Genomic DNA, 23,989 nt, shown 5'->3' with positions numbered 1-23,989 from the left:
GATCACAAAATAAGAAACTGTTACCAAAATTTAAAAAAGTCGACGCCATTTTGAAATTCTTTGTTGATTGACCGATTTCGTTCAAAATCGATATTTAGAGCTCCCTGGGATCACAAAAAAGGAACCTGTTACCAAAATTTAAAAAAGTCGACGCCATTTTGAAATTCTTTGTTAATTGACCGATTTCGTTCAAAATCGATATTTAGAGCTCCCTGGGATCACAAAATAAGAAACTGTTACCAAAATTTAAAAAAGTCGACGCCATTTTGAAATTCTTTGTTAATTGACAGATTTCGTTCAAAATCGATATTTAGAGTTCCCTGGGATCACAAAAAAGGAAACTGTTACCAGAATTTAAAAAAGTCGACGCCATTTTGAAATTCTTTATTAATTGACCGATTTCGTTCAAAATCGATATTTAGAGCTCCCGGGATCACAAAATAAGAAACTGTTACCAAAATTTAAAAAAGTCATCGCCATTTTGAAATTCTTTGTTAATTGACCGATTTCGTTCAAAATCGATATTTAGAGCTCCCTGGCATCACAAAAAAGGAAACTGTTACCAAAATTTAAAAAATATTTTTAACCGACTTCAAAAAAAGGAAGAGGTTCTGAATTCCTCGTTATCTTTTTTTTTTAATGTATGTTCCCCGATTACTCAAAGACGCCTGGACCGATTTGGATTTTTTTTCATTTGGATTTGGATCAGACAAGTAATTTCCAAAATTTATCGAGGTGTTAACATCAAGAAGAACATCTGCAAGTTATTCCAATCATTTTTGTACCATTTGGTGGCGAGTACGTATTAAAGAATGTCGTGCAAGTGTGTCCAACTTTGTAAAACAAGCATACTCGGGCTACTTTGAGAACCCATTAGCAGCTAACAGCAAGGCCTGGACTCCAAATTTTTATATGTGGAAGCTGTATTTCCTCATTGCGTTTATGAGCAAATAAGAATAGACCCTACTTTTACTAAAAAAAAGTATTATAATTTGGCGCGACCCATCTAAACACCATGATGATTATTATTTCTGCATTGTGAATATAACCAGAAGAAACAGCAAAAAAATTGTTCCAAGCGACTCTATTGTAACTTGCAGTCTACAATTAGAACGATTCTGACTTCTGGTGATAAATCTGTACCTCAGCCCCAACCCAGTACCTCCAATCTACTTCAAGAACTTTCAGAAGGTAGTGACGATGTAGTGACTTTTACATCTCAACTTAGACTATTCAATCAAAATGCTTTGGACCACTTAATGAGAGATCTTAGATTGTCTAAAAAGCATCAGAACATGTGGCTTCTCGGCTCAAAGGAACAAATCTGATAACATGTGTTACGGTATATTGTTCTCACTACTCTCAAAACATTCAGCAGCTGATGTTGCACTTCCAGCGACTTGGGTGCAACATGGGCATTAAGTTTCATTTTCTCTATTATACAGAAAGGGCTCTATTATACATTCTAAAACAGGTTTTATTTATTATTATTATGTAAAATAGTTTTTGATTTATCGCGCAAAATGTAGAAAAAATATACAATAAGTCAAAAACTGTGAAAATCTGACAATTTTTTTTGAATTCCAAGCCGAAAATATATTTAAGAATTTATTTATTAATAGGAATCAAGAGTTTATGCACTAGATAGAGTTCGTTCATTCACTGAAATTCCCAGTTCATTTACTGGCAATTTATCCTTTTGTTAAATAAAATAATTTATAATAATTAATACCACGCATTTTATTTGATTTTTTGATATTTAAATAATTTAAGAGTGTATACCTACTGTGTACAGACACACAAAATATAAAAATTATATATAGAACGATTCTCATATACCTTAATTTTAGGTCAATGTCAGGGTAGTCCTTATTCGTTCATGTACTGGATCTTTTACCCTCCTACGTCAAAATACTAAAAGTCCGCGTAAATTTCGCAGATTGAAATGTCTGCTTGATTAATTGTCAATAGAGGGTCATGACATGTCAAAATTGCTAGTTTGAAGGTGAAATCGTCTATGTCATTCGCATTGGCTTTCCTCTTAAGTCAAATTCGACATGTGGGCGTCAATATTGAATGCAAATTTTTGCGTCTACAACTCGACAGACGCGAAAAACGTGAACAATACATTGCCAAACTTCCTTTGTTCCTTTTACGTGATATACCTATGGATGAGTGGATATGTATGTACCTACAGTAAATTCAGGCGCCGAAATATACTATGGAGACGTGGACGTTAAGATTAATAAAAAAAAACAGATGTGACATACGTAATAAATAATAATATATAACTTAATGTTTATGATAAGCGACTACCAAAAGACACGTGCATTTAGGGCATAAAATATCACATGCTAGCAATTAAACACTTATATTATTAAGTTTGGTAAATTTTGAGTAGCAACGAAACATTACGAGCCGTTAATTATATTCTTAAAATAAGTTTTTTTGCTGGAGTTCATGATTCATGAAATAATAGCTAGACTCAAATAAAATTGCCACGGAAACATTAAATGGTACTTAATCTTCATAATTTTTGTGAATGAATTATTCAATTTACCTGCCTAGCGGAACAATCCTCACGTCGTCGTGTTGTGAAAGAAAATATGTACTTATACATATACATACATACATATTATAAGTCCATTATTGTGTTTTTAATAGGCAGGCACCTAAAGTACATCGTAAACACGACAAACGCCCTAAATTGTCCGAAATAGGGCAAGGTGAGGTGACCAAGTTAAATAAAGTAGATCAGCAGTTCAATTATTTTATGATGCATTAAAAGTAAATTGAATTTTCACCGGTAAGGTAACACAAAGTTTTATTTTAGTACCTATCTAAGCTGACATTAATTATTTATTAATATCAATCATAATGATTGATTGTTTCTAAGTAAATATCAAAGAAATATTTTCTCACAAGATCTAGGTAAATACATCTGAGAGTTTTATGACAGAGATTATATTATGTAAAGTCATAAAAACGGTACCAAAGTAAACATGAACTTTTATATCAGATGCATAGCATAAAGCATTTTTTTGTATTTTTACTCTCGGCTCCAAAGGTTAACAGTCTCCAAGAGTCACCACGTGCATTGTGGAGCATCTGTGTGCGCTTACTCTATGGCATTGGTTTGCGTGTGTGCGTCTGGGAACACACCCACCGACGGACGCCGAAAATTCGGGCCGATAGTTTTTGCCCGCTGCCGAGTGTCAAGGACACGCGCGCTTCTGTTGCTACGTTCGGAAACTTTACAAGTTAAAATTATTCATTTCATTTGCTTTTTAACTTGGTCGTATGCGTCGGGAATTTGAACTTCGAAGGTTTTGCGGTTTCTGAACTTTTATTATTAAATTCACGGTATTTTACCAGCTACTCTCTTACTTACCCACTTACTGGAAGAATTTAGAATGGATTGGTCGTCAGTCATTTATAGGCCGTTAGCGGTTAAGTTAGCTCATTTTCAGAAGGTACCTAGACCTACCTACCTACTTAGGTTTATTAAGATATGTACCTACCAACTCATTTTACACTACGCAAGATACATTATTTCCCACACAGTCCAGACTCCAGTGCTGGATTGAACGGATTGACTGGAAATTGGAATCTGCTATTGGAATTACTTGGATTTTGGACCCGCAATAAAATAATTATGCGCTTATTTATGTCAATGAAATCTAGTAAGTAGGTATGTATATTAAGTAAGTAGGTATATTGTAGCTGTAATAAAATTATTATTATTTTTGTGATAATCTATATGTAAATTAGGTACAAAATGGTCGGTAGATATTATACATCTACCAACCATCTCGTACCTACCTAACTAGGTACCTACTACTTTTTCTGTAGATAATCCATCCTAAATATTATAAATGCGAAATTTTGTCTATCTATCTGCTAGCTTTTCGCCGATCCATTTTATCGATTTTGATGAAATGTAGGTACAGTGATAGCGTGCATCCTGGTGATGACCATAGGCTGTTTGTCAATTAAAGAGATCCCGTCCCGCCCACAGATCTTTTAAAAACCTAAATCACGGTAATGGTAATATTACCGTGCCTAAATCCACGTGGCCGAAGTCACGGACATCATTTTTTTGGTTCAGTTTGCATCCCAGATTCGGGTATAGGCTACTTTTATCCCGGAAAATTAAAGTTTCCTCGGCATTTAAAAAAATCTTAATTTACGAGGATGAAGTCGCAGGCATTATCTAGCTAGTTTATGATAATTCCTAATCAAATAGATGATTTTAAGCGGAATATATGTAGAATCCATCAAATTATATTTTAAGCAGAGATTTAATCGATTAAAATCGTAAAATTGTTTTAAATCTCTGATTTTAAGAGTGTCTTTGACCCTAATAACTTGTAATGGGCGATTAAATAGCACAGATTTCAAACAGCGGCTTTTTAATTATTAAAAAAAACTTAATCTTAAATCCGACTTTAATTGAGCGTAAATAATCACAAATCATTAGTGGCTGAATTTGAATTAAGTATCTTAATTGCTGCCTTGTGGTCATTGAGATGTACATAAATAAATCATAGAGAAGCTGACTAACATCAATCCTCAAAAAAGCATCCCTTCCAAATATGTAATGTACTTAATGTGACTACCCAATTACTTTTATAATTTTTTTTATCTTTTTTACTCTTAGACGACCCATAAGTTTTCGTTTTACAAAAAAGGGCAATACGCGCAATTTATAATTTAAAACCGCGCGATTCCCTACGAGAGAAATTTAAGGAAATAGGTATTCTTACAGTAGCTTCTCAATACATTTACAATAATATAATTTTTGTACGACAAAACATCCTCAGCTACAAAAAAATCGGTGATTTCCATGACAGGCCAACTAGAAATCGTAATAAGCTCGCAACTCCTACGCTCCGCCTCAGAAAAGTGGGAAAGTCATTTGTGGGAATGAGTGTAATATTTTATAATAAAATTCCACAGTCAATATTAGACTTGCCTTTACCAAAGTTTAAAAAATCCATTAAAAGTATGCTCCTGGCAAAAGCATATTACACAATCGAAGATTATGTAAATGATAAAAAAGCATGGATTTGACTCGCTCCAGCAATGCGCGGGTCTGCAATTGCTTGTAAAGTATGGAATATTATTGTAAATTGCACAATTGAAAAGAGCAACCGCCGAGTTTCTTGCTGGTTCTTCTCGGTAGGAACGGCATTCCGAACCAGTGGTAAATTATTTGACGATTCAAAAGCACTTGTAAAAGTTTATTTGAATAAAAATCTATTCTATTCTATTCTATTCTATTCTATAAGATAAAATTATAAAGATATCGTTAACAGATCAGGTAAAGCAAGAGGTCTACCGCCGTTATTTGACAGCGACAGTTCAACAATTGCATACGTTGACATACGACATTGTGGCAAATTCTGAACACAACACAACATTCTGTACACAATTTCTGTGATCTCGAGATGAATCTCTCTCTCAAATAACCGAACTAAATTGACAGGTCTAAATCTAATGCTATCCTTTTCTGCAGGGAACAATATAACAGGGACATCAATACATTTGGAACTGTCATTTTAATTTAGCTCAGTCAATTAATCAATGATAGTGATCGTTACATTGTTGCTATCCAACTACAGCGGGAAACCTACAGGTAAATCGCCAAATCACAGAATGACAAAAAGCGCGACTTTTGTTCATATGTCAAGTTGAGACCGACTTGCCGGACATGGATTTATTTATAACCTCTAGGAGGTACCTCTATGACACCTCTCGTTGGTGTCTATATTATTTTTTGTTTTATTGATTCGCCCACCTGAATGTTTGAATGACTTTTATTAGAGTTCCGTAGTAATACAAAGAATCCTTATAGTTTCGTCCACTCTGTTGTTTGTCACAAAATAGACTAGTTAAAAAGTTACAGTGACTCTACCACCGGTTCGGAAAGCAAATTCTACTAAGAAAAGCCTGCAAGGAACCCAGCAGTTGCTTTTTTAAAATCGTAAAAAGTTAAAATATTTATTATTAATGTAATCACTACACCGCCTTGTTGGCAACTAAAAGCTCAGACTTTTGCTTCCACGCAACTTTGCCATTAATCATTATATTTATAAAAGAAATCATCTAGTACTGCTACATAAAGGTATATTTTTGTAGAAAATATATTTTAAGGGTAACTAAGTCCTGAACAGGAAAAGCTTGAGTTGAAAAAATATTTTTTATTTACCCCCTCTAGTAATATCTTGTATTTTAAAATTATTAATATGAAGTTTTGTAGATAGTTTTTGCAGAAATAATGGCCGCCATAGTTTTAGCAATTAGCTACGGAATTCTACCTTATGGTATTCTGACACGCACATGACCAGTTTTTTATCAATGGATAGGTCTCAGCTTTAGTTAACGATTGCAAAATAACAGTGCTTAAATAATATTTTTTTGGTCAATGTTAAATGAAAGTTCGCTACGACTCCTTTTATTCGCCTACGTTACATTTTGTGTGTTTAATTAGGTGGATTATAGATTTGTCTGGTGCCTGACACGATAATTCAAAAATTCTTTGTACTCGGTCTGTATAATATAGTATGCGATTTAAACAGGATAAATCTAGGTAAGCGACAAATCAAATAATCAAGAGTATAATTTAAAATAGGTTAACTACCGGAAAATCATCCGAAACAGAATATGTTTGTTAATTTGATTGTTAGTTACACCTATGATGACAGTTTCGTCTTTAAAATCTTTTGTCTTTTATATTATAGTTTGCATTTTTACTGTTTATATGGGTCCCTGACCTGCAATAAAACGATTTTATTTATTTAAAAGCTTTGCCATTTAAGAGAAACATTCATAAGTCTAAGTTTTTAGACCAAGCTTCAGATTTTTTTCTATCGAAAAAGTTTGTCCAATCATGTTTTCGTCGGATCATATTCTAGAAAGATATAAGTAATGGAAAATATTTAATATTAATTTCAAAATCTTAGACCCACGCGATACGAACTTAGTTTTAGTTCAGTATTGATGAAAATGGAGAGCAGTTGGTTAATTTCACGCAAATGAATATGTAGTTAGGCCCTTTGTACATAGAGACGACAATAATCATAATAGACATGCAATTCGATATCGTGTGTGGTTTGACAGATTAATAAATGATTTGCACTCGTTATGGTTGAGGTTAGGTCTCAAATAAATGATCAGTCTTAGCTGGTTAGTCATTCGTAACTTAATAGAATAGATACAAAATTATTGTCTGTGATTGCAACGAAATCCTAACACAAATGTATGTATTAATGATTAAAAGTCAAATGAAAAATAGACCAACTAAGACTGAATATAATGCTATGCAGATAGGTACTTAATTAGTTCATTTTTTGAATATTTTTTTGGAATAACATGTAGACTTACCCTTAACTTTTAAAAAAGGCTTATTATTGAGATCGTCAGCTAAAAAATTAACTCATAAATAATAGGTACCTTCCTAGTTTGATAAACAGTTGCTTGCATGACTTTGTGAAAAACATTTTCACTCTGCAATAAAGATTCATCTACACCGATAGAAAAAAGCGTTGTCAATTGTGTTGTTTTTTTAAATCTTCAACTTTGGTAACTAGAAGTACTAATAAATTATGAAATTAAAGTTATAGCAGATTAGAATTAGAAATTTCCATTTATTTGGAAAACGTAGAGCAATTTTCATCCGATTATTATGGGCAAAACTTGGGTATCTAAATGTCAATACGTAATGAAACGATTCGATTCTCCATAAGGTCAATTCAATAAATCTACGTTTGATATTCACATCAATGAATTTACATTTAGGTAAACATTTAATTGGTAGACTCACATGTGCGCGTTCATGTACTAACTCGTAGGTATATACGACCTTCGTTTCCCTATTAAGATACGTTCATTCATTATTTTACGATCAGTTTATTGAAGTTAACCGCTAAGAACCTCTTTAAATGCACGTACGAAAAATAACTATAAATAAACATATATTTTATAAGAAAATAAAATAAGATACCTAAACAATTCATGGGTAGGCATTGGGTAGGTTGCTAATCATAGTGACGAAAGACAATGCCAGAGTGAACTAACAATGCTGTAATATTTTGATTTTTGACATTAGCTATATAATACAGTAAGTAAGTAGTAGTAAGTTAAGCAGTAAATAGTAGTAGTAGTAGTAAGATACCTAATGAATTTCGGAAAATATTATTGGCCGACCGAAAGTCGTTTTTTGGCCGAGGCTGCTTCGGCTATCGCCTTACTATCATCGGCTTCGGCTGAATCCGAACGTTTAACCCTAAAAAATCCAGTTCAAGATTGGCTAAAAGTAAATAAAATGTACCCATGTTTTTTTAAATAAGTGTATGTTGATTATTGTTGTGTTGTTGAACTGGCCACAATGGTTGCCAAACTTGCAATAATAATACCAACTTCGAATAAAAAAATAATTTCAGATAAAATAATATTATATTTACTAAAAATTAATATTAAAATAAGTAGGTACTTATATAATTATTTATTTAATTTAATTAAAAAACAAGAACGCTCTCAGTTTTTTGTGGCAGATTTGAAAATCATAAAATTCCCACTCAATAGGTAGGAGCAAAGCATAGTAGAGATTATATAAGTTAAAGTAAGTAGTATAGAATATTAAATCAATCAAAGTGCCATTTTAAAAGCCCATTCACTGCGAAGTACTCACTCGCTCAGTCCGTAATAAAATCCAATGCAATTAAGTAGACATATATTTAAACGTTATAGCTGCCATGGGTGAGGCGGAAACTAGGTGACCCATTTCCCCTGCGTCCAGGGACAAAGAGACAAAACAACGTTTGTTCTAACAAGTAGTTACGTCGTTTTAGAAATTAGAACCTCGACCCTCTTGCTCCCGAGCTTTGTACTCTGTAGATGCATTTCTTCCTTTTCTCTCATTACTGAAACATCAATAGATAAAGCGAGATGAAAGTTGACTGAGTTTTCAGAACTACGCAGTTATGAGATTTTCAGGAAGCTTCTTTGTTTGGAGGTAATGAAATAACAAAGAACTATTGTGCATAAAATGTGACTGCGAATACCTACCTTATGGAGTACTTTTTTATGGATTAAGAATTTTTGCGAAAGTGTCTTATCCCAAGAAAATCCTCCACTAAGTGATAAGTAGAACGTGATAAATAGAAAGTCTCGCAGCTTTTAATAATAAGAAATACGATGCAGAGATGGAGAATACGTATAAATAAATAGTTTCAGAATGTAAAACCCAAGTACTACAAAAGGTTTTCTTTTTAGCCCGCTATAGCCTGAAAGGACTAGCGAGGCGGGTCTCCATATCTGGTTTATGAGAAAGTAGGTCTTTGAACAGCAGTAGGATGGTAATAGAGTGATTCTTTACTGCAACTGGTGCTTAGAGTGGCAGAATTAGGGTTTAACGGCGAGACTAAGACAAGAGATGGGTTCCCAACGAGTCACACCAAATCGTTTTAACAATTTTTGAATGGAATGAGCGTGCTATAGGAGCGTTTTAAATATATAAATGAGGGATAAAATCATATTTTACAAGAGTTTCAGCCCACGTTGTATCGACCGGATACATTTATTTTTCTTATTTCCCTTTTGAGGTACGGACGTCCTACTGCCAGGCAGGTATTTGCATATTATATGGTTGTATCAGCCCACGCGGCCAAGCAACTGTTGTTATTTAGTACATAATATTATATCCTTTCTTATATACCATTCGGGATACCCTATATGGAATGCGTGGCATTAACTTTGAAAGCTTTTTCTGTATTTTATTTATACCTGCTAGTAATTTATCAACAGGTCGTGATTTTGGTCATGTCAGAGAAATTGGCTTTGGCATTCTGCAACATGCGAAGTGAGGGGGCTAGGTTTGATTCCCAGATTGAACAACTTGCGCTCCTTCGCTAGAGAAAGAGCTATCCACTCATTTATTCCAATAAAGGTTGGCAGGATAAATAAATTGGGATGTCTACAACTTTTTCCTCACCGATAATTGCGTACCTACTAATTCCATGTTTAAATTACTGTGTTGTGAATTGTGAATGTTGTGATGTCTTGTGTTGTGACGCGACAGTGCGATCAACGTCATACATTTAATAACATGCAACGCTGTAGTGCGTCAAAGATTTGGGCGCACTTCGATTGGTCGATTCAAGTTCGTCGCGCCAAATTGCGTTGCTTTGTAATACACCACAAGCCACAACACAGTCATGTGTTTGCGTCTTCAGAAACTTACATTAAACACTAATTATTAAGATTTATGCACTCTTACATTTTATGTAGACAATCTTTGCCAACTTACACCTACAGCCATTCGAACAGATGTCTCATTTACTCGCAAAACTCGCTCTGATGCGTTGAAGATCGAGGCGCACTTCGATCCGCGAACACCGCGCCAGATTGCGCTGCATTGCGACACACCACAACACATTGTGTTAATGTGTTTGCGCCTTTAGAAACTTACATAATACACTATACATATCAAATAACTAACTATACACGAATTAAAAGATTTATGGACTCTTTCATTATTAAGTGTGTTATGTAGGCAATCTTTGCCATCTTACACCTCCAGCTATGTATTTGAACAGATGTTTCATTTACTCGCAAAACAATCGGCAGCGCGCTGCCGCCGTGAAATTCAATATTGCGTCAAAGCAACACACTCTTTACCTTAGCCGTATTTACAATCACAGTCACACACAATTTTCTCTTTCTAAATGAGTAATCAATAATACCATAGGTAATAGTTAATCATAATGCAAAGCTACAACTACGCACATACCTACTTCATCCGAAACTGTGTCAGTTGATGTATTCTTACTTTTTAACGGCTCAACTATTGAACCAATCTTGACATAATTTGGCACAAAAGTAGCTTGCATTTTGGTGACAAAAGCATAGGATAATTTTTAGCCCCGACCAAGAAATCGATCGAAAGAATGCGCTACTGAATAATCGCGATCTTGGGTCGGAAAACCTAAATCTACGCGGATAAAATGGCCAAAAGTTAGTTTTACAGAAATCCTTCAATACTTGTCGACACTCGCGATTATTTAAATTACCTACATACTTATAAACGTTCCGTAGTCCAAACACCATTTATCAAAGAGTGATGTTCGGGCATAGATTTTCCGGCGAACGGTTTTAATTATCGTATACTAGACAAACTCGACACGGGGAGTGGCAACCTAAAATACCTATAAGTGGCCCGAACCTTGAAGACGACAATCTATTAGACGGGCGCCTAGCCATATTTCTGTCGGTAAAGAATTCAACTTGCATGCCGGAGGAAAACGTTCGCATCTAGGTTAGTCAGGCTCGGTGCTTTATTGTATTTACGTGACTGATATGACTATAGATATCTGCATACATATAAAATGTTGAGATAAGAATATAAGTAGTGTATTATGCTGGTATTATATGAACGCCGGGTCAAGGCTAAGGTGCCGACAGCTTTCGACTCGCAAAGCTATATAGGGAATAGGCTTAATTTAGCTCCTGTTTAAATCGCATTCGTAGATCGTGTTCACGATCACGGCGTGTTCTACTTATACTTCGAACACCTTAATTTCCACACTGTTGTTTCGACTAACATCGGTATCTTTTTGTTTGTTAATTGCTTAATCCATACATGTCCTTGCCGCGCTGATCCGCACGATACACAATGGACAAGACGACACGCTACAAGTCCGTCATAAAAAAGCGCTAGTTTGAATTTTATAGCGCAATTTCAATTGGTCTGTAAAAAACCGTTTTATTGGAGTCGCATCCTGGCTGCGAGGTCATGCGTGGTTCGGATAGCTCTAATTAAACGCTGCCCGCGGGCTCTTTCGAAACCGGGGCCCCGCTGAATTGCGAAACCCAAGCATACCCTTTAAAGTTTTTATTGCACATCAACATGTCTACAGTTTTACTGCATATTTGGGGATAAACAAAAGCCCATTACAATCATACGGTCCACTTCGCGTTACACAATGTATCCTCACTTTTGTTTACCAACTCCATAAACTTATGCCGGTTTTCTTTTATTTACAGATCGCGTAACAACGTTACCTCCCCGTGAAGACTTCTCCTCGGAAGACTTATGTGCCATTGGGAACCAGTTTACCACAATCAGTGATATTTAGCCTTAGTAACATAGTGATAGTGCGTAACCGTGATATAGACTTAGTGTGTTAACCGATAGTTTTAGTGTGAAGTGTAACCAAAAAGAAGCGAAGCTGGCTCCGTACAAGGATATAATGAATTCGTCGAGCATTAGCTCAGCAGTGCCGACGATCAAATGTGAGGATACCTCCCCTTCGCCGACTGGCCCCGTGGGAACGGACGGAGAGTCAGGGGCGTACCTTAGTGTGAACGTGAACTTGAGTGCTGCTATGATGAACCTCCTAGCCGCGGAAACCGGTGGTACCACCACTCTGCGGACTCCAGAAATCGTGAACGATGTCATCACCATGACAAACCCCTTGGATCAGTATAACTACGACAAAAATTCTAGTTTAAAGGTAAATATAACTTGTTTATTCCTTCTAAGTAGAATTAAGTGTGAGATTTTGATGAAGGCTTCGACAGATGAGAGTTATGACGCGTAAAAAGGATCAAACATTCGTAAAGGTTAACTTAGCTTTTAGAAGTTGTAATATAAGAAGGGATGTATGAGTACAACGCTAAAAAAAATAAAGAAAAGTTTAACACATTCAGCCATCAATGTGATCTTCTGTCGTACTACTTGACTTGCCCATTATGAATTTAAGATCCTTGGACTTGATTTTGCGGGTAGCTGTAGGTACCTACTCGTACATTGAAAAGATTGACGATGTAAGATGAAGTTATTAATAGTTGAAACTTAGTAATCGATAACGATGCAGTCATCACGTTTAAGTATTTATATTTTAATGAATACCTAGAATACATTTAATGGTCATGTCTCAGGTAATCATCCGGCGGAATAATGGAAAAACAAATACTAGGTACCTAATGTATAGATGTTTATTTAATTGGTAGCTTATGTTAATCTTGACCTTGGTACCTACCTACTAAACTCCAGTGACCTAGACAGGTAGGTACCTACTTAAAGTTAGAACTGCACTTTAGATTAAGTGTCTGATTGTAACCATTTGGCAAAATTTCCAGTAACAATCATAGTAAGATTTACAATGGCAGGCAAAATTGATACAAGAAGGTTAGGCTAACTATACTATCGAAGCGGAAATAGCTTAGTGGTTTAGCCTTCGCCCCTAATGGTTGGGGGGCCGGGGTCCGGGCACGCACATTTATAGAATATAATAGAATAGAATAGAATAGATTTTTGTTCAAATAAACTTTTACAAGTGCTTTTGAATCGTCAAATAATTTACCACTCGTTCGGAATGCCGTTCCTACCGAGAAGAACCAGCAAGAAACTCGGCGGTTGCTCTTTTCAATTGTTCAATTTACAATATAATATTCATTTATTTATTTACTAATTTAATATTCCATACTATTCAAGCAATTGCAGCCCCGCGCATTGCTGGAGCGAGTCAAATCCATGCTTTTTAAGCAATTAATAAATATCATTTGCTTTGAAGAAAATAATCGGGAAGTTTGTGAAGTTTGCATTTGACTAGCGTGGTAGACTATGGTCTAAACGTTCTGATTCTGACAGGAACCTTGCTCAGTTGTGGGTCGGGGCGGCGTAGGATTGAGATGGTGACCAATGATTTTGCCATAGCAAGGCCTTTTTTTGCGCAGTGATGGGGTTTCTCTTCTTGCAGGCTTTCCCGGATTTCGGTTCCTACTTGGATCAATTTAGAAAATAACCTTTAGAGATAACATGAGTTCCTAGTACGTACTTAACTAAGTAGCTTAAGGTCCGTAAAATAGCGACTTCAGCACTAAACCGTCATAAAAACATCCCTAGAACCCCAGCTACCAACCTTGCACTTTATAGATTACTAATCGATCAAAATGCAAAAGAGCTCCTTGCAGTATTTAGGTCTGTTGCACGCGAAATACTCATTCGAATGCAAAGTAGGTAAAGTAAGCTTATTGAATGTTTGCCAAGCGTTGGCCACGTAACACCACGTGACATTAGCCGTCATTACCAACCATTACAAACATTGGATAATTCTAAGCGCCAAGCAATTTGAGGTCATGTACCTCACAGCCTCAGACACAATGTCTTGGTTACTTAATGTAAAAGTAGACTATCTGACGCTGTTAATTATTGTTTAACGACTTGTTTTTATAAAGCGGTTAAAGAGGACAAATTATATTGATATGGTCAGTTCGAATGAATTAAATTTTATATTGCGTATGGATTTACGTATTTGAGTAAGATAATGCGAGAAAGGATGTCTTATGCCGTTTTTTATTTTTTAATAGACATAACAAATATACAAATCTATATGAAGCAGGTACCTATTGGTGTTAGGTGGCTACGTAGACAAATAAAAAAATCAAGTTGGTATGTTTGCACAAAATGATTGCTTAGCCTGGCATGTCAAGCTTGAAACCTTCGAAATTAATGATGTATACCTAATGAGAAGGTAGTTATCAAGTAAATAAGGTGATATAACTGATTTAATCCATTTTAACCTACCTATACTAATAATAATTATAAACGCGAAAGTGGGTAGCTTTTCACGGCTCAACCGCTAAACCAGGCACAGAATAAGCTTGCCTGGAGATGAATTCCCGAAAATGAAATCCCACAGACTTTTTGAAAGATTTTAATCTCCGCGGACAAAGCTGCTATGTGAACATCAGCTAATAATTGTAATAAAATAGTAAAAAGTACTTACTCAAGCAAGACCAAGCACGATATATGCCTAGACTCAACTAGACTATTTACTTACCTATTCTTATAAGGTAAATTAAGTTGATAGAATAGACCTATGTAATAATTTCTCAATTTTTAAGATATTAAATTCGTGCAAATGGGTAGGTAAATCATCATCATCATGATCAGCCCATAGCCGGCTCACTACGGAGCACGCGACTCCTCTCAGGGATGGTTTTTTGCTACAGCCTGCTGGCCAAGTACGGATTGGCAGACTTTACACACCTTTGAGAATATTATGGAGAACTATCAGGCATGCAGGTTTCCTCACGATGTTTTCCTTCACCGTTTAAGCAAGTGATATCTAATCAACTCCGAAAAGTTAGAGGTGCGTGCCCGGGATCGAACCCCCGACCTCCGCTTAGGAGGCGGATCTCCTAACCACTAAGCTATCAAAACTCATAAGGTACATACACAGGGAAATATGCGCTTGTAATTTGTTTCGTAATTGTTTACACGTACTAATCGTACGCCATTACCCGTTGCCGTCGTTATAAATGTGCTACCATCAGAATTGTATGCGGCGCGGAATGTGGAGCGTGAAATGGCCACGAACAAAAGGCTAATCTGGTGCGACATCTTGTCGATCGTTGCTATTATGTTTAATTCCGCTATTTGCATATCCGTCTGTAGGTTGCCATTGTTGCCTACATGCTGCCTTAGGCAGGAAAGTTCTGTATTAGGTACGTAGCAGAATTCATCCGCACGGCCATCCGTTTAAAACATCGGGATGTTTAAAAAACGTAACGTAAACGTAAGGAAGTTAACATAGCCTTTTGCGGAGGTCATAAATTAAGGATTACTGTATACATAGGCCAAGCTGAGATCTTTTTTGTACAAAGCACAATCATACGCCTCGCATACCTATAGTCTAATTGGTAAAATCAATTCAAAAAACTTAACAGCAGAGTTGTACCTATACTTGTGTGTTGTATTGTTGTGAGCACAAGAAAAATTAAGTACCTATTTGCTCTAGCATATATAGAGACTGTAGAGCCCGTAAAAGATTTATTAAAATTCCTCATTCCACAACAAATATTGGATATTCATGCTTACTTACCCAACTAGTACCCAGGACCTACGTTTCATAATCTAGTGTTTTTCATGGAACGCTTAAGTAAATTCTCATGACCAAACAACTTAATTTAGTGGCTCTATAATCTAAAACATGTCTAGGGAAGCACATAAAAAAGCCACTTTAATAAACATGGTACCGTCAAGGAACATACATTGTCCATTTAGCAGGCGGGCGGTGACATGGAAAATGTTCCATTAGGAGCTGACAGGCGTTCTCAGGCCCGACGCTCGTTTCCCGTCTACAGGCGAGCCGAAAATAGCATCTATGGCTTTAGATAAGTCGTAATGGATAGACTAGATACCTATTTTAGAGCAGATATACATGACTTACAAATACAATACAAAAATGATAAGAATTTCGACCACGGCGGTCAGTCTCAACGAACTAACCAGCTATGCAAGAGGCTATAGTGCACAAGTGTGTGTGCAAACTCTGATTCCTTTACCTCATAGTCCGATAAGACCAGAAAGATATCGATACGACCAGAAAGATATCAGCCCGGCAAGCATGGGCAGTAGATAATAATTATATCCCCCGATTATATCCACTGATTTCTATGACATCAGTCGGGGGATATAATTTTTATCTACTGCCCATGCTAGCCGGGCAGGTGTAGAGTAGATAGCCTTAGGTACCTACGTGTTCTTTAGGGTGGCATCGGCAACTTCCCAACTCCTGGCTGCTATTGAGAACTTTATACGGAATTTCAGATTCGACTGAACTTATAATCCGCTGAGTTTTCTGTGGCTAGGTAGGTTTGGTATATTTGGCACGCGACAGACCGAGATGGCAATCGGGGTGAGGACGCTCCGCTCACCCGCACAACCCCCGCGCTGACTCGGTGGGAGAAATCCCGGGTGACGTGCGGGTGTGCGGGGCGTCCCCTCGCTTCATACCCCGATTGCCATCTCGATCTATCGCGTACTATAGGTAGGTTCATATTATGTACAAGTATTAGGTATGAAACTTTGGCTACACTTATTTATTTTAGTTAATCGTAGACTAACCTTGGATTTTAACGGGAAAACCGCACTGAAATCAGTTTAGTTTTCCTGTGATGTCTGAACATATTCGGCTTTGAAAAATTTGCAGCCTGGTTTTAATCATGAATATCAAATTACAGAATGGAAGCGGTAACGACTCCAACTCCTCGATGTCGAATAGCTCGTCAGCTACCTCACCAGCGTCAGGCACTCCGCCCAGCATACAAAAGGTAACAGTTTTTCCTCTACTCTATTTTAGTCTACAAAACGGAAACCTTATAGGATCACTTTGTTGCCTGTCTGTCTGTCTATACGTCTGTCGTGTCTGTCAAGAAAACCTATAGGGTACTTTCCGTTGACCTAAAATCAGGCAGGTAGTAGGTCTTATAGCACAAGTAAAAAATCCGAAAACCTAAAAAAAATAATTAAAATATGTTCACGACAAAATAATTAGTTTACTAAATCACACATCAACTTATAGATAAAAGTGTTAGGTATATCTTGTACAATGGCACGGAACCCTTCGTGTGCGAGTCAGCCTCGTACTTGGCCGGTTTTTTTATTATGAGCGCATCATTTTCAAAGCTTAGAAAAGATGAAAGTGAATTGATTCTACTGGCGGTTTCACATACGCATCCAATGATCCATCGCTACACTTCCTTCCTCGTGTATGTCAGGTGCAAAACTGATATTCTTTAGATTTCATATGCCCTATAGTTACCCCTATCGTCTTCCAGCGGTAGACGGTGTTTATAAAATAAATAACCACTACGATTCTTTGAATTTTAAAATGGAATGCCAAATGCATACACTGCAAATTCTGTTCACATTACCTAGCTATTTGATACCTATCTGGTTTTCCTAGTATCAAAGGTGATCAGTAGGCACGTAACTATATTAGGTACCACATAGCTTTTGCCATCATCTAATCGTTAAAATAATTGCAAATGGTAAAATCAAGATAAAGCATCACCTTCACGTTTAAGTACATAATCATATTAATGACATTGAATGTTAACTTATCATAATCAGCTCCGCCCCCAACAATCTTTATGAAGGCGGAACACAAAAATTATCACGATTTTAATAAAAATCCACGCCCAAGGGCCAAGACCGATAAAAAATATACCTACTTACCTACACGAACTTAGTTTAGAAACAATCACAATTAAGTTATAAGTAGGTGTAGTAGAATCATTGTACCAATAAAATTAAAATAAAGTTAAAATTTAATAGATAAAATAAAGTTAAAATTTAATAGCATGGATGATGCATTTTGCACACAATTTAACTAAATAGGACTTAGTGGAAGTTACAAGTCAAAATGGAATGAAACAAACCGCAGGAAAAAGTTCCGACCATAGAAATACGAGTAAACTCTCAATAGCGAAATTGAAGGGACCGAGTATTTTTAATCCCCGACCCAAAAAGAGAGGTGTTATAAGTTTGTGTGTATCTGTGTGTCTGTGGCATCGTAGCTCCTAAACTAATGGACCGATTTTAATTTAGTTTTTTTTTTGTTTGAAAGGTGACTTGATCGAGAGTGTCCTTAGCTATAATCCAAGAAAATCGGTTCAGCCGTTTGAAAGTTTTGGAGATGACAAAAAATAAATAAATTAGGAGACTCCTACTTTTTTCATGTAAGTAACATCCGTTAGGTCAATTTTACGTATAAAATGTAGCATATGTCACCCGGACCTTTACGATGAATCAATTGACACCTAATTCATCAAAATCGGCCCCGTAGTTTAGGCGCTAGGGTGGAACATACATACATACATATACAATATACATACATACATAGACTGCTAAAATCATAAACCTTCCTTTTGGATTTGCCGCAGTCGGGTTATAAAAAAGAGTTTTCGTCGTCCACATATTGAAAAGAGGAGCAATACAACAAAAATACTTCCAAGCTGTGATCAGGCTCAATATTCTTGGTAAACTACTGAATAACACTTGGGAAATAGTTTAAGTAGCAGCTTTAATTTGAGCATACTAGCTAACTTTTTTAACCGACTTCATTAAAAGGTTATCAATTCCTCGGATTCTTTTTTTTTATGTATGTTCCCCGATTACTCAAAGACCCCTGGACCTATTTGGAAATTTTTTCTTCGCCAAGGTTATCTAAGAAATTATGCATATTATGAATTTTTCTTCTAGTAACATAATCAGATATAATATTCTCGATGATTTTTTTCTTGCAACATGAACAATGGACGGACGTTCTTAATGTGAGAATGAACACTTCTAACGATTATTATTATTACAGTGGTAAAAAATTACGATTGCATTTGTTTTGCAGTGCCAATAGGTATCTGCTATTAAGTATTGTAATTTATATAATTGACGGCATAATAATTACCATTACTTATCGATGTAAGTATAAAATCCATTAGTAGACTGTTCGGAGCCTCGTATAGGTAATAATTTATGACTTAGGATCATGTAGTTTTAACATTACAGTAAGTAGGTATCTGCCTAGAAGTCTAGATTCCACTTGTAGGCTCAGGTTGCGGCTAGTTATTATACTGAGCACTTAGGTTATAGCACAAGTAAAGGAAAAAATTCGAAAACCGAGAATTTGTGGTAACATCACAAAAAAATTTTAATGTGTTCATGAACAAATAATTAGTATTTTTAATTTTTAATGTAGGATAACTAATACCAAGAGGGGTATCATATGAAAGGTCTACATTCTAAAACGGATTTTTAGAATGTAGAGAAAATTGATTTTTTTATACATAATAGTTTTTGATTTATCGTGCAAAATGTCGGAAAAAATACCTAATTATGTACGGAACCCTCGGTGCGCGAGTCTGACTCGCACTTGGCCGGTATTTCTACATGATACGTAACATGGATGTTCCCTTGTTGTGAAACTTATGGGTTATGTGCAACACTGAAAAAAACCTGCGCATCAGTTTGTAACAAGTGCAAAGCTATTCAATTCAATTAAAAAATGATAAAATTTTTTTTTTAACATTGGTAGGTAGTTAAACTTAAAAAAGTAAAAGTTAAAAATTTAAATTGATGCGTGACCACGACTTCGGAATTAACATTACCCAATCAATAGAATCCAATGTTAAGAAGATTAAGCTCACGATTTTATTAAAAATCAACATCATTAATTTGTTAATTACTTTTTAAAACGTGCGAAGCTTAATTAAATGTTTATCCTTTGGCACTTAAATTAAATGTTTATCATTAGTAAGAATTTTAAATCAGTTAAATTAAACATCCAGTTTCTTACAGTAATCGCTTCGTAATTACTTCATCACGATGTACCTAATAGTGGAATAAACATTAACTTTTCTTATACTTACTATCTATACTTCTATTACAAGTAATATACTCGTACTTAGAATATTTACTTAATTATTGATCTTAATAAATACCAACTAGGGAGGGAAGAAATAGCTAAACAGCCTAAATACTTACTTAGTTTTTTTAGATTCATCTGTTTTGAACTTAGGTCGTCACGATCGATCCACTTCTCACGGTCTTTTCGACTTCGACAATAAAGCGCGACTCTGGGTTCTTTTTCTTCTTCTTTCTTAGCCCTTAATCCATTGTTGGACATAGGCCTCCTCACATGCACGCCATTCCTCTCGGTGTTGGGCGTGCCTCCTCTAAGTTTTTACGCATCGTCTAGGCAGGCGCGCTCGGCCTTAGGCCACTTAGGCTGCATTTTAACCTACCGTTTGATAGGATTTTACTGCAAATTGTTTCCTATTTCGTAATACGAGGTGTAGTGTACCTATCTACTAGATCTGATAATACTACAAGAGATTTAAGTGGTTTTTTTTTTTGTTTCCAGACATGCTCGGAACTAATAAAAGCTGGTTTGAAGCTTTCCATCGAGTCCAAGAGGAAGATGTCGGGCAGCGACACCGATGGTGGAATCAAACGGATGAAGAAGGAAGAAAGTGATGACGACTATGACAGTAGTCATACGTTGGCACCTAAAAATGAGGTACGAAATTAAGAAGCAATCAGCTCTAAAAAAATTAACACTACTAGTTGATGCCTTGTGGATTTATGATTTTTAAAAATCCCGTGGGAATTTTTTGATGTTCTGGTACAAAAAGGACAGGTATCTATATACGTCGCCAGGATAGATTCTTCTGTGCCAAGATCGGATCAGCGGATGAGATGTAAAATAGTAACAGAAAGACACATGATGTCGCGATTATAAATTAGTATGGATAAATGCAAAATGCATCAGTTTGTCCTTGTCATGTATCTATTAGGGTAGGTATATATAGGCCTTTTCACGGTTCAAATGGTTTTGGATAGGGATAGATACTTCGCACACAGATACCTTGAATTTTGGTCATTCATAGGCTATTGGAAAACATCTCAATTCAAAAAAAGAAAATGGGTAATAAACTTTGAAACTCTTATCATTTCAAAGTGAACGCAATATTAAAAGTTGGTAAACTTACGTTAAAATAAAAGAATTCCAATCAAAGTTTCCGATTCAATTAGTTTAGTCAAAGGAACATTTCTAAATTAAAGCATGCATCCTGTTCGAATGTAACGATAGTAAACTCACTGCCAATGACAATAATTTCCCATCAAGTTTCGATCGCGAAGTTTAGTCACGACCGAAACACATTTGCAATGCCAGCAGCCAACCTTCTTTGTAAGCTCATAAAACTTCAATAAAGCCGTTGAATTATAATGCAGCTTGGCAGCTATAAAGCCAGTTTAGTTTCGATTCGCAATCTTCCTGGCCTATGAATGAGTTCCTGGTACACCCATCAATGAGTAGCTTCGACAGTTTAATTAACATGTGGGTTCGTTGAGGTATTCGATTTTATATTCATTTTGATTCTAATGTAGCCTGGAGGTAAACAATCTTTATGAATTATTAAAATTATACAATCAAATTAAGTGACATAATGATATCAAGGTACAGTTAGCTCTTAACACTTAAGGTTGTGCATATACCTTTGTATAACGTAGACTGAACTAAGAAAGGATTTTCAGCAAATCCATCTGATAGGTCGGCTAGTAAGTACCTACGTAAAGGCATATTCTCGAGAATTATTATTGAGAAAGATTAAACATAATAATTAATTGAGGAGCTTAGGTAGATGTATTTTTATGACAATAAGTATGAATATAAGGGCAAAATATGACGACAATCAGCTCCATATTTAGCTTGTTGATCGATTTACTTTATAACAGTTATATTACTTAATTTATAAACAGGTTGGGGATCTTATATTCCTTTATCCTGCCGTTTTCCCGCTGGTACTAGTGACCATTTTAGTTCAACAAATGAGAAGATTGCCACCACATACATACCTACAAATTTCAATCCACGATATTTGTATTGATAAGATCTCCAATAAAATATGTACCTACTGTAAGTAAGTAAATCATAAGTAATGAGTGGGTGTTCTCTAAACGGTTTAAAGAAGATCGTAAGGACTTATTGGTAGCTCATTATCATCATCATTATAAAATATCAACCCAAAGATGTCCACTGCTGGATTTAAGTCTCTTGTAGGGACGTCCACACGCCACGGTCACGCGCCGCTTAAATCCAGCGGCTCCATACTATATGTTCGATGTCGTCTGTATAGGTACCTACATACCTACGTTCAATGTTTTCATAGATTCTTTCTTTCACAGCTTACCCCGGAAGACGAAGAACGAAGACGGCGGCGAAGAGAAAGGAACAAGATAGCGGCAACCAAGTGCAGAATGAAGAAAAGAGAACGAACAGTCAATCTGGTGAACGAGAGCGAAATTCTAGAGAATCAGAACATTGACCTCAAAGCGCAACTAAAGGTTAGTTAAAATGACCAGGAAATATAACAGAGCGTAAGAAAAGCGTGAAACAAATTATGCAGGTATAGTTACGCGCTAACCCGGTGCAGGAAAGCGCGGGTGACATGCGGGTGTGTGGGGCGTCCCCCCGATTGCCATCTCGACCTGTCGCAAATTATAGGTACTTACGCAGCATGTTTGATAAAGGTATGTAGTACGTGGTAGTACCAAATATGTAGTTAGTGCCATAGATATTTTCGTTTTTCTGCTACTTGACAAACGTTCGAACAGACCCTCGAGTTCACAAAAGCTTTTTAGTTACGAGTTCATTTTCGCGATCAGCTGTTTGCAGGGTTGTTACATTAGATCGTACCGGAATTTTAAACTGATTAGTGGCACGGCTTTTGCCGGTAATGTATTATAGTATGTCGAATTCAGGAAGACGTCGCGTCGGTCCGTTGTTAGACGAAGCAGACAGACAAGACGAAGCAGACAGACTAGTCGAAGCAGACAGACTAGACGAAGCAGACAGACTAGACGAAGCAGACAGACTAGTCGAAGCAGACAGACCAACGAAGCATTGTACCGAAAATGTTATTTTTACATACCTATCCACCTAAAAAAGTTAAATGTTTATCGCTTTGTAATGACACGGATGCAAGTTTATCGGCCCACTCGTTAGCGTTAATTTAAATGTTAATAGAAATACCAACGTCTGATAAGGTAACCCACCTTCATCCGTAATTAAATAGAAAAGGAAACTAGCTTATCGATGTTATAATTAATATGCTTATGTACGGGTACTCTGTTTATTACTGTCCAAAACCACAGAAACCCTTATAAGGAGTAGGTATCTACCTTCCCTTCCACTAAAACTTTTATCATCATCATCATGATCAACAATCGCCGGCTCACTACCGACCACGGGTTTCCTCTCAGAATAAAAAGGGTTTGGTCATAGTCCACCACGCTGGCCATGCGCAAATTATTAGACTTCACACACCTTAGAGAGAACTCTCAGGTATGGTATTCATTATGGAGAACTCTCAGGTATGTAGATTTCCTCACGATATTTTCTTTCACCCTTAAAGCAAGTTATATTTATTGTCTTAAAATGCACATAACTTCCAAAAGTTAGAGATGCGTGCCCAGGATCGAACCCCCGATCTAAAAAAGGTTTTATTACTTTGTTGTAATTTGTATGTCTAGAACGTCTTTGATTCTTAAATAAATTAAAAACAAAATGCATTGCGTTTATGCATCGTTTACGTAGTCTACCTAGAACCTATGGCTATCTACCTTATACAAGGAACC

General features: G+C 36.2%; 1 protein-coding gene across 1 annotated transcript in view; it reads left to right on the top strand.

Moving 5' to 3' along the window:
- The window catches only part of LOC123873279 (transcription factor kayak), an 88,921-nt gene that overhangs the window by 62,873 nt on the left and 2,059 nt on the right, over positions 1-23,989 (top strand). The window contains exons 2-5 of the mRNA XM_045918068.1: positions 12,046-12,515; positions 17,032-17,121; positions 20,712-20,867; positions 22,538-22,696. Coding sequence (XP_045774024.1) covers positions 12,252-12,515; positions 17,032-17,121; positions 20,712-20,867; positions 22,538-22,696 — 669 coding nt within the window. The 5' untranslated portion in view covers positions 12,046-12,251. The remainder of the gene's footprint in view (positions 1-12,045; positions 12,516-17,031; positions 17,122-20,711; positions 20,868-22,537; positions 22,697-23,989) is intronic.

Source organism: Maniola jurtina, chromosome 16 (genome assembly GCF_905333055.1).
Source record: "Maniola jurtina chromosome 16, ilManJurt1.1, whole genome shotgun sequence".
In the NCBI taxonomy this organism is placed as follows: Eukaryota; Metazoa; Arthropoda; class Insecta; order Lepidoptera; family Nymphalidae; genus Maniola; species Maniola jurtina.
The sequence above is the reverse complement of the archived record's forward strand: the minus strand, read 5'-3'. Positions and strand labels throughout refer to the sequence as shown.